The sequence below is a fragment of the Balaenoptera acutorostrata genome, chromosome 13 (assembly GCF_949987535.1).
Source record: "Balaenoptera acutorostrata chromosome 13, mBalAcu1.1, whole genome shotgun sequence".
Classification (NCBI taxonomy): Eukaryota; Metazoa; Chordata; class Mammalia; order Artiodactyla; family Balaenopteridae; genus Balaenoptera; species Balaenoptera acutorostrata.
In genome coordinates, this window is record NC_080076.1 from 22100773 (window position 1) to 22113698 (window position 12926).

Here is a 12926-nt window from a genome sequence, read left to right on the forward strand (position 1 = left end):
GTGCACTAGTTAAAGTGGAGAGAATATTTTCCATTTAAAGACATATCCTCACCCCACCTCCCCACACCCCCCCAAAAAAAGGTTTCATTAGACCTTACACTGGCCAAATTTATTGAATCTGTGAGGCCAGCTCAAAGCTAGATTTGACTCTCTGCATTCACAGGTTTTCCCAAATGCCTCGGGGCCACAGAATTTTGTCTTCCTTCATGATCCATGACCAGGTTGAATATTTAAATTATGCAACTTGGGATATGTTTCAGAATGAAAGGTAACTCTCTTTATAATTATTCTAGGACATCAAGTGTGACCAGGACTATCTTGTGCAAACTGGAAGGCATTCTTACCCTGCAATGACTTTTTTTTTTTTAAATGGGGCCATTTTCCTAAACTATTGTTTAGGAACATCAACACTAAACTTAACATGGCAGAATCTAAAGAATAACTGAGGCATAGATAAATTTAATGATGGACCATTGGCATCTGTGTCAGCAAGAAAAAACAATACTGGTTTTTACAACTTAATGACTGTCTTCCTCAAAATAACTAGTATTTGCTTTTAATTTTTATGCTTTCTGAATGCAAAACCTTTTTCCCTCATTGTATACTCTTGTTTTCTTTATTAAATTCCTGCCTCAGTGGAATATCAAACACTTTTCCAATTGGAAATAAAAGGGCACTGCAGGCTATAATGGGATATTCTCTTTGATTTCTTCCCAGGCATAAGAGTTACAAATTAATTTAACTTCACAGAGCCTCTGTCCTCGTTTCAAACTAACCTACTGTCCACCTGCTGGCTGCTTAGCCATCCCCCATCTAGTTCTGTTTTAGGAAATTCAGCAGGTACCATGTGTTTTCAAACAAAAGTAAATACCCTAATATGTGCTCTGAGCCAAAAATTCCACGAAACTCCTTCTAACTCTTTTAGAGTGTCTTTCATTAAAAACCAGCCTAATCCCCACGGATCACAGGAATCTAAACTGATTTAATAAAAAACAAAACCTCCATCTGGCCAAAAGCCAAGGAGCTTTGAACAGAGAGGAAGAAGGGAGCCATTTTTCAGAAGCTCTAGGATTCTATTACTTTCCTTCCTTGTTTACACCAATTCAGTGCTAAAAATGGCATTCCCTGTCTGTAAATACTCCTACATCTGTTCATATTTCCTCTTTCCTTCTCCATGTACACACACATACTGTTATTTGTAGTTAGAGTTTGGAAGAAGAAAGGGAGTGTCTATTCCTATCATTGGCATGTGGTTATATCCCTTCTGTCTCACGGGCAAATTTTGAGTCTATCAGTTTCATTTTACAGCAGATCTGAAGGAAGTGATTTTCTTTTACAGAATGATTTTTTTTTAATTTTACAGCTGACAGTAGAATCCCAGAAAACAAATGTTGCCATTATGCTGTGTCAAAGTTAGTTTAGGGAACCTAGAAATCTTCATAATTTATATAAATGCATAAAGCAGCACTTATAACTTTCCAGAAAAGTAATGGGTTTGTTATTCTCTCATTTTTGATAAAGAATCAAAAGTATTCAAAATATTTCCTATTTGGCCAATGTTGAATAAATGAAGGTGTGCCCATAAATCTTGACTAAATGTGTCTTCTTTTATGCTCGAGGAATAAACTGATGTCCAACAGGACCAAAGAAGAAAATTCTACCAGTTCTTTCATTAATTTTTGTGACTTTTGTACTCATAGGTTATGGGTTTTGCTTCCACACACCTCTGGAGAAACCATCTTGTTTGTGTATGCAATAGGGAAGACTACCTGACCCTTCAGTCACCCACCCAGGGCTGCTTAATGTCATATCCCTAGTAAATGCAGAACTGACCATATGTCAGCCCAGTAGACTCAGGAAGAGACAAGCTCTCTCCTTTTCAAGAAATGTTTATTCCTCCTTGTGGAGGGTAATCTCAAGCATATTGTTTTTGCTTTTAACCTTATGTGAAATAGCAAATTTCATTTAGGGAATGAAATTTAAGATTAGATAGTATAATCAATATCTAAACTCACTCAAGATCAAGGATGAACATAGATAAACTAGTGGATTTGGTGAAGGAGAGATCACTGGTGACATTAGAATGATAGACTTGGCAAGAAAAATGTCATAGATCTCCCAGTATTCCAAGTACTTTCAACTTGGAATCCTGGACCTTGTTGATCACCCCCAAAATAGCACTGGGAGATGAAGATTTATTCTTAGCAAATTCAAAAAGCAAATAGACGTTGTCTATGCGTTGTCTTACGTATCCACAGTAAGTCAGCTTAGATTTGCTAACATATGAGACTTTGTTGCATTTAAATGGGATTTTATCAACTCTGTGTGAAACACTGGTTACCTCAGTTATCTTGCATTGGCTAAAAGACCTAACTTACAATAACTAATTCATATAACATGCTTGTCCATTGGTTTCTGTGCTCTGCCCAGCTCAGGCTCCCCCAAAAGGCTGGATAAAGTTATCATGTGAGGGGAGCGGGGCAAATCATGACATGGAACTTGGTCAGTTCACTGCCTGGGCAGTCAGTTTATACAATAAAAAGTATCAAATCTTCTTTTGGTCTGCTTTCTATGACAATATAAACTGACTTTAATTTTTTTTTTTTAAATATAAATGTAAAAGTCTCCTATTTTATGACATTGATTTTTGACCTTTAATTGTTGTATTTTAGCATGGCCTCATGGTTTTGAAATATTAGAATTTATCTAGCAAACTTCTACTCTTAAACATTACAATTATAAAGGCAGAGTTGTGGATGAATGTGGATAAAATAATAAAAGAGATCCTCGGTAATGAGATTTGGAAAGGCTGATCTAGTCCAACTTCTAAACAGCTAAGGAAACCAAGGATTTTAGAGGATTAAAAGAATTGGCAACGACTAACAAAGATAAGATATTAAGAAGTCTTATTTATTTGCTAACTCTTATTTCTAAGCCAGTGTCTGTTGCAATATTTCATATAGCCAAAGAAATGATGTTGACAGAGAGGTAAGGGTGAAGATCATGTATCAGTGAGTTACTAGAGAGGAAATAGTTGCAGGATACTCTGACTTCTAACAGATGTGAAAAGGAAATGAAGAAAATAAAGAGTACTATGCATAAATAGCACAAAACATGTAATTAACTACCACTAGGAAAATGAATACTTTGATATCCAGAATCAAAGTCAGGTAACTTAATAAAAGAAAAATAATCTTGATATGAGAATCAAAATCTTTAAAAGTGGAATTTCTAAGATGCCAAAGTAATTATGATAGTTACTAAGGACTTAGCAATTCTAGGCATTATACTTGGCCCCAAAAATTGCAGCCTCATAACCACCCTATGAAATTGTATGAAATTACTCTCTACATTTTGCAAGGTTAATAAATTAAGACTTAGGTTAAGTAATTTGCTCTAATTGCACAACTTGCAAGTGGTGAAATTGAGATTTATACTTTGGTATCAGACTCTGTGCTTTTCACACTTCTATCATAATAATAGTTCAAACTGGGAATTTTAAATATTAATTAATTGATCAACATAAACCAAATCCATGGGAATGATAGATGATAGTCCACATGCTAACCCCTTCATGCAATCTGGATTACATCTAATATAATATTTATTAGGAAACACAAACTTCACATGGTTTAAAGGTAATATGGTCTGTTACTTTATTCTTTTCTAAGTACAGATTAGAGGGAAGCAGAAGAAATCATTTTATCCAACTTGGATCTATGAAAGACCAAGTGTGTCCTGTTTATAGCATGGCATAGGAAATAGTTTTAGTCAAAACTAGCCTAAAGAAGGAAAGCAAACTATGGGAAAATCCTTCAAAGCAGGGAAAAACTTTAAGTACAATACAAAACTATCAGGTAATACATTAATGTGATTTGCTCTTCACTTCCCTGTTTCTGTTTTTCTGAGTGTGTTCTATGCCATTGAATCCATTGTTCAAAAACCTTTAAGGATCCCCGATCACGAATAAAGTGAATAGAATCAAGTCTAAATTCCTAGACATGGGACTCAAGGTTCTCCATAAGGCAGGTTCAGCTTCTAACTCCAGATTGATCACCTGCTATTATCATTCTACAAATGGTTATCTCCTGATGACCTACAAAAGTAATCTCTAAAGACTTTGCAAAGTTTCTACCTAGAATTGATGTATCCCTTGTCTGTGTTGATTTGGAACTAGAGATATTTACCTAAATTTACCATTCCCTGCCTTATATTAGTCATATGGCTATGAATTAACTGTCTGGCTCGATGGTAAATTTCAAAACAAAGAATGTGTCTTCTTTGTTTTCCTCTACAGATTATTATTCTGTAGAAATTATACAAATAAATGGTAGGAAAGTGTAATTAGCTTTGAAATATAAGTAATATTTAGTCAAACTAAAAAGTTTAATGCATCCATTGGTTAATAATAAATTCTTAGAGATGAACATATTCTGAAACTCTTTTAAAACCAAAAAACACAGTTTTCCTTTTAAATAATATGCCTTTTGGGATGGTTTCTATTAAAATTTATTCCAATAAAAAAAATGTTATAGAGAAAAATCATTCAAAATATATTTTAGTCCAACTTATTCCATTAAAAGCCAATGTCTCTAATTACACAGATATTTAGTTCAAGTCTATCAAGGATCCAGAATCATCTAATTATAGTTAAACGAATGAACAACAGATTGAATTACCAATTGATCAATTCAATTAGGCCATTAAGAAAACTGAAATCAGAGTTCCAGTGTATGGGCCAGTTATTTCAGTCAACCTAGTGCCCAAAGCAGATTTATAATTCATCAATTCAATCTACTGTTTGGCACTCAGACACGATGAGATCTGAATAAAGTGGACCTGACGAGCACTATGGCTGTTTCAATCCCTGCTACATTCTCCATCACAGACAATGAGACATTTTAAACCATCTCAACTCTTAGTGTTTTGTTATCAATATTTCAAAAAAAAAATCCTTTACAATAATTTAATAGTAACTTACTCTGTTAAAAATATATAATTCCCCAGAATTTTGTCTTCAAACATTAATCAACAAATTAGTTACCAATTTTTCTACCTTTTAATGAAACAAATAATTATTCATTTAATCTTGAAAATATACAATGTTATGAGAAAAATCTCTTTAAAATATTTGTAATTTAATTTGAGCACAATAACACCACTACCCTGCTCCTAATCTCAGGAAAAGTGCCACTACCTAGCTTCATCTGAGCGTGGACTCCATCCCCTCCCTCTTGAGGCACAGCTGATATGTCTCCAAGACCTGTCCTTAATATCTCCCCACTCATCTTCATTTCTGCATCCTTTCTGATACCACTTTAGTAGCAGCTTTTGATCATTTCTCTCCAGAATTAATGCTGTACATTCTACCGTATCTTTCTTCCTTCAGTTTATCGTCCTTGCTTCCAATTTCTCCTCCTTCAACACTTCCTATGCCCTATGACCCAGTTAAACAGAATGCATTCAGTTCCTCTGAATGAGTGCAGTTCCTCTGAAAAGTTTTTATCTCCATTTTCTCTGTGTTTTGCTGATGTGGTTCTTTCCTCCTGGTGTAGTCTTCTCTTGGCCTAGCTACTACTTGTTCTTCAAGACTGGCACATTGCTTTTCTCTCTTATGTAAGGGGATGGCATTCTGTATTTCTTCTTTCAAAGAACGGTCTACTTGCTTTATCTATTTCACCCACTAGACAACCGTTTGCGAGGGCATTATCTTTCAACTTTGTATTCCTAGTAACCTGTGTGATGACAGGTACATAAGATTCACTCAAAATCTTGTTGAGTAAAGTATTTATGTAGTGAATAAACTGCAACTGCTTGCTGGAAGACAGCATTTCGAAACAACTATTTGATTCTTAAAATCTGAATTTAATAAATCTCTGTTACTTGGTGATATTAGACAACTGATACATAAAAGTGGCAACCTGAAATGTATTCTACATAAACTTGAATAAGGGCATCAAATTACATATTATTTAGAAACGGATAACTCTCCACACATATGCACACAAATGAAAATACTGTCTTTATGAACTGTGGTAAAAACAAGTGTTGAACAAAGTTGAAGAACTTCAAATTGGCATTTATGTTTCAAACTAAAGGGAAAATGGATAAGTTCATCAGTCAACATGATATTTAAATGGCCATGGAAGAATGTATTTTTTTTAAAGAGTGGTAACCATATACGTACCACTTTAATGTTTCTAAGTCATGTTAATAATATGATGGATTTCTATTTTAACTGTGTCTATCTTACCCTATTAAATACATGTTTTAATAGAGAAAGGGCAATATACCTGTGCAATTATGACTTCCTCAAACTGGTACTTATAGAAAGTGGAAATTGATTAAGAAAGGATTAGCACGATTTTAAAAATGAGGAAACGCTAAATGGCAACTAAAAGAAGCTGGGATTGAGCATTTATTCATTCATTTACTCATTCTCTCACTCAATTTTGTACTTGCTGTGGATTTGTGAATTTGACCTCTAAACCAGTTTGCAAACTCTGGCATAAATGGAACAAACATGGTCTTCCAGCAGGTCCTTTATGTGGTCAACAATATACAATACAGGATTAATCAAGTATGCTAATAACGTGTGTGTGTTTATTACCTTAGCTCATAACTCCTTTGTGAAGTTTATATTTGAACTCATAGAACTTTGAGAAAAATTCTCATTAGATGTAGTGATTTCAAAAAAAAATATGAGTTTTCATCCAGGTAAGTAATACCCGCACACCTCCAAAGTACAACGACATATTTTTGATTTTAGCCAAATTAACAATATGAAATTTGGCTTTAAATAAATCTCCATGGATTACAATGCAAATGTGTTTTGCAAGGTGAAGAAACGAATGTAAATGGTGATTTGATGATTATGTCTCTGTGTCTTTCAAATGTTTCCATTTCATATTTAATATTTAATTAGTCCAACCTTATCCCTTAATACCACTGGAAAACAGACTTTTCAGTCATATTAAGATAGTCAAACATATTCTTGCCAATTTTCTATGTGGCTTACCTGGGCTTTGCATCTGATTGACTCAGATGCATTACTAAGGGTATGTGAATATAAATATTTAAAATTTTTGTGTATCTAATGGATGCGTAAGTAAATGCATGTACGTGTTGGGAATAAATGCTGCATTTGCATCTGTCACTGCCTAGAGGATGGAAGGCAACAGTGTCACTGATGGTTATTGACACATTTAAGTCAGTATCCCTGTGACTAACAGAAGAGAGAATCCACAAAAGAGTTAGAAGTGGTTTTAGAGATGTCCTAATTAAGGTCTCTGGAAACTTTCAACCACATTGCCAGTCTGCATTTGGAATGACTTGGGGATGTTACCCTCTACCTAGTGGAAGGACTTGTGATCACTACATACAGAATGTGGAGACAAGAGCCAACGCCAGTGCTTTGACAGCGAGTCTGTTACAATTACTCAAGTGCTGCCTTCTTTGTGATTCTCACAAATGAGTCTAAATAAACCCCACAAGTAAAATTAAATGAGAAAGTACTGATAGGTATTACATAGATATAAGATAGTAGCAGTTATTGGAAGAGACCTTAGAAAATATCCATTCTAACCTCTGATTATTTAGGAGAGAAAAATGAGGCCAGAGTCTTAGAGATTTTCCAGGGAAGAGAAAGGGAGATAACAGATGGAGAGAAACACTTTCCTTATCATAATATCAATCACACTTTATTGTAATTACTCGTATGTCCATGTTCACCCAGAATTCTATATAAGCCAGGCTCTGTGTCAGTCTTAGTCATTGCTGTATCCCTAGTACTTAGCACAATGCTTCTCAGAAATGAGTGTATGAATGGATAAGCAAATGAATGTTCAATATTAAGCTGGGGAAGGCTCTTAACCTTGCTAAGCCTCACCTTCATCCTCTGAAAATGGGGATAACAATAACTACCTCTTAGACTATTACCAGAGGAAAATCAAATAACATAAAAATGTTTAGCAATGGGCTTTGCACAAAGAAGCACTCATTAACTATTAATGGAATGAGTGAGTGAATGAAGCCAAATATAAGGAAAATACCTGTTTCTGTTGTACCGGAAAGTTCAACTACAAACCATGGAAAGATAAGAAAAGCTTTTGGCATACCCTCATCTAATGGTTCATTTAGAAAAGAAGAAAAAAATATAAAACTAAACCCAATACACAATACAGAACTTAAAAACAACTACTAAATATGTGTTAAAGGAAAAATTGCTCAAACAACTCTAGAAAATATAATTCTGAAGAGAATAAAGAACACTAATCTTATCAGCAATACCTGATAAGATTCTGACTTCTGCTTCATTTCCTGTTCTTGAGCTGGCTGGATTCCGGGCTAAGCATCGATAGATTCCAATGTCTCCCAGTTGAAGTCTACTGATTTGCAAGGCTCCAGAGGGCAAGACCACCACGCGGGAGTCGCCCGGGATGGGAGTCAGGTCTTGTTGGTTTTTCTGCCAGTGTATTGTTGGCATCGGCTCCCCAATGACTTCACACTTGAGTAGCACTGTGTCGCCCATGAAGGCAGTGACAGATTCTGTCTGGGAGAGGAACCTCAGTGGTCCTAGGAGAAACACAAAGAACAAAGGATAAATCTTTCAGAGGAGGCACAATAGTCACCAAATAAAAAATCACACCTGTATTCTTTTTAGAAAATTGTATCCTACAAAGCATCTTCTCAAAATACATCTCGTTTGCTCTTCACATTTTACCACATTATGTCTGGCCCTACAGTAGTTTCCGTGACTAAAAAATGATAAAGATGCTGCCATTAATCTCTAGAAGCTAACTGTTTTGTTTTTATTGGGTAATAAAACAGCCTTATAAAACAAACAAAGCAGGCAAGATCATCCTAATTTTATACATGAGGGAACTGAGGTTCAGAAAAGTGAAATTCCACATGCATTCACACAGTTACTACGATATGATCCTGCCAAGGGGACCTGGTTCTTCCAAATTCTCATCCTATGCTCTTACTGTTAGCCAACTTTGGACAAAGGACTATGAAGTTATGGGAATTTATGAAGGACTGGCCATATGACATAACCTAGCGCAGTTTCAAGAAAGATGAGTCGTATTAACCACCAATTATAGGCTGACTCCTTAAGGTAAATGATCATCAGTATTTGCCAGTTATAGCTGTGGTGAAATGAAAAAATGCTTAAGTTGGAATTAGACTAGTTTGTGTTTCTAGTCTGGCTGGGCCACCTACTCTGTGTGAGTCCTTTGGTAACTTGTTTCATTTCTTTGGGCTATAAAATGGGATAGTAGTGAATTCAACAAATACAACTACTATGATGTTCATTTGAAATAACATGTAAAAAAGATGCATCCATATGGATGATTAGGCAAAGGCAGGGGAAAATGAAAAGACAAAAAATAAACAAACTGGCTATCACTGAGCATGACGGATGGTGAGAGAGAAGCCTCTTCCATCATGATGCTGTATATGAGAAGGGTAGAAGATATTTGGAGCCTGCCCTCTTGAACCCCCTTTTATGAACAGATGGATATTTGTGACCCTAGTGCTTTGACCGTGAAAACATTTTTTGTGATTACAAACAAACATATTTGAATGAATTATGTCACCATTGATGGATCATTGGCAATTTTACTTACTAGAGTCAATCCAATTAAATAATTTTAATTTCTTGATTTGTGTTCTATTCATCACAGTTATATGCCAATATTTTATTTTTACTGGAATTGGTTTCCCTGTATGTGCATTTCACAATAAAATTTGATTCATTCATCAGTTTGGGTTTCATGTCAAGTTTTTCTGATCATATTTGCATTACTGCGATTTTTATTTTATAGATCTATTATAAGTAGGTCAAAGTTTCCTAGGTCTTAGTTTAAATTTTGTCAAGAAACTTTCTACCAATATTTAGTTAATAACAAATTCTAATGTGTTCAGTTTTAACTACTGTTAGGTTTATTTGGGGTCTATTAATTCTCACAAACCTAACTTTCCCTATAATCTGATAAAAATTTTGCTGGAGTGAAAAGGGCAAAGGCAAAATGACCTAGGCTAAAACATCATAATTTAATATGAGAGACAATCAAAAGTGCTGTAGAGAAGTCTCATACCCTAGGCTAAGGTAGCATTTCATGTCCCTTTCAGGGATTAGTCTTTTGAGCCACAGGGTAACAGAATCTATGAAAAAGGAAATTACATCAGTATCACATACAGAATAGATTTAAGTTGCCAACGATGGTCTACCACTCACTACCGCCACACTCATAAACAGACCTACAGACCTGGAGATGTGGCATCATGGCTTAGCAAGGACAATTAATTCTAGACCATAGAGAAATATGAATTTTGATGCATATGTTAATTTATCAATGGAAATATATCCTACACTTAGGTATTAAAATTACTCACCTGGAATCTAGATCCATGGAGCTATTTGTCTCAACAGTACAGATGTGTCTACAGTGGGAGCAAACCACATGCCTAATTTTATTCTTCTCATTCAGTTAACTGGAACTAATCTATAACTATGCTGGATCCACCACTGAACGAAGACCAAAAGGAATCCATTAACTTGTGCCCTAGCTCATTGTTCAAAGTCCAATTTCCAGGCTGTTTGTAGTGTATAATCTTGAGTGTATTCAAAAGAAGCCACATTAATCTACTACTGATTGGCTTTGGTATGGATTTAAAGCATATACTTGAACAGCGAATGGTTTATATATACTACACAAGGCAAATCTGCAATGAGTAGTGTCCAGATGTTGTGATGGTTACATACATCAAGATATTTTTCAAATACGTTTCTGACTTGTTTCCTTAATAGTTTTTTTCTTGGTCTTCACATCCCTAGCATTTTATTTTATAGTTAAGGAAACACCGTTGGGAGTAATTTGCTCACACATACAAGTTATACATTTTATACAAAGGAGGTAAGAATAAAATATTTTTGATAAGTTGATAAAATATCTGGATACTTCTATATATTCAGATATATGGTCCTGTACAAGTTACATACACTGGATAAAATTCTAAATATGTATTTTACATCTGAATGTCTGTGGTATTCACAAAATTCACCTTCAGAGTTCTAGAGCATAGAATAAAACATAAAATGAAAGAGTAATTCAAATTGATACTCAGCAGTTGGTTCCTTTATATAAACTTCATCTAGCTGGAAGAATCATAGATGAGGCATGAGATTATATATTAATATAATTGGGCTTAATGGAATTGGCTATTGTTCCACATGCTTATTCACTATGGTTATTTTAGATCTTAATAAACAGGGGGTTGGAATTACCTCTTATTTAAAATTTAATGATGCAATGTTTGAAAACTTCAAGTAGTTGATTATTTGATATAGTGAGAAATTATAAACATGATTTGTAGCTTTTTCTTTGTGTCTCTACAAAGGAAACCCCAAGCATCAAAAAGAAATTCTAGGTTTACGAGGTTCTATATGGCTTGAATTAATGCTTCCAGTATTGTGCTGTCTTTGAGCACTCTCAGCTCATGGTCGTGCAACAAACCAGCAACAGTATTAAAAGAAGAAGTTATAGGCGATCAACTTAGTACTATATTTTCAAGGCAGAGTATGAGCACCTACTTAAGAACATTAAACTCACTGTAACTCATAAGAATGAAATACAGTATTTTCATAAGAGTCATTTAATGCTCTAATACAATACAAAGATACAGGTATAATTTTAACTAGATCTTCATGAAAAATAGCTACCTGCTCATCAAGAGCCTGTTCATGGAAAAAGCCTGGTTCAACTCATTAGATCACATTTGATAGACTGTAATCATAACACAAATGGTATTCCTATCACTACTCTTTTCTTACCTAAATCCATTCTAAACATAGTCAAAAGAGGAGCATTTCTAAATCACCAAAGTGTTTTGGTTCTTTTCACTCAAGAAACTCTAACATTCCATTTTCTAATATTGTCTCATACCTTAAATCCTAGTACCGAAGAATCTAATACAGTGTTCCTTCCAGGCTCATCTTCCACAACTGCTACGAAAGAATTCTTGGATTTATTGAACAGGTCTATACCTGGCTCCCTCTTGATTGTATTTCTCATGAAATTTCCTCTTAAGAAGTATACCTTCTCCCCTAACATCTACCTATCAAATCTGTCACCATTCTTAAAGTACTAAGCCAAAAAAATCCTCTTTTCCTTAGTCTTACTTACCAGAAATCATCCTTTTATCGTTTGAATTTTTACAGAACTTATAACTTACAGATAGAATGACATAGTTGACTGTTTAAATAAAAGGCTGACAAGTGTTTATATGTTTGTATATGTATTTTTTCAGTCCACAGAATATATCAAATATCTACTGAAAGAAAAAAAAAACCACACATATTTACTGAGGTTCCATGTCTAAGTAGACTATTACAAGAATGAAAATTTTGGGCTTCCCTGGTGGCGCAGTGGTTGAGAATCTGCCTGCCAATGCAGGGGACACGGGTTCGAGCCCTGGTCTGGGAAGATCCCACATGCCGCAGAGCAACTGGGCCCGTGAGCCACAACTACTGAGCCTGCGCGTCTGGAGCCTGTGCTCCGCAACAAGAGAGGCCGCGATAGTGAGAGGCCCGCGCACCGCGATGAAGAGTGGCCCCTGCTTGCCACAACTAGAGAAAGCCCTCGCACAGAAACGAAGACCCAACACAGCCATAAATAAATAAATAAATAAATTAAAAAAAAAAAAAAAGAATGAAAATTTTGATAACTGCATTTGAGTGTTGGTGTATCACTTTCTAACATACTCCGTGGCAGTTTAGGATGGTGAATAACACACCTGGGTGCCAGATTACCTGGGGGGTCACTTCTCTGCTTCATCATTTAGCCAGACCTTGGCCTTTTTTTTTTTTTTTTTTTTCTTTTTACAGACTAGAGATGTTCAAGGCCACCATCAAACCATAAATA

General features: G+C 35.1%; 1 protein-coding gene across 1 annotated transcript in view; it reads right to left on the minus strand.

Moving 5' to 3' along the window:
• DCC (DCC netrin 1 receptor) overlaps nt 1-12926 on the minus strand; it is a 1191297-nt gene that overhangs the window by 651234 nt on the left and 527137 nt on the right. Inside the window, exon 3 of the mRNA XM_057527412.1 lies at nt 8290-8574. Within this exon, the coding sequence (XP_057383395.1) occupies nt 8290-8574 (285 nt within the window). The remainder of the gene's footprint in view (nt 1-8289; nt 8575-12926) is intronic.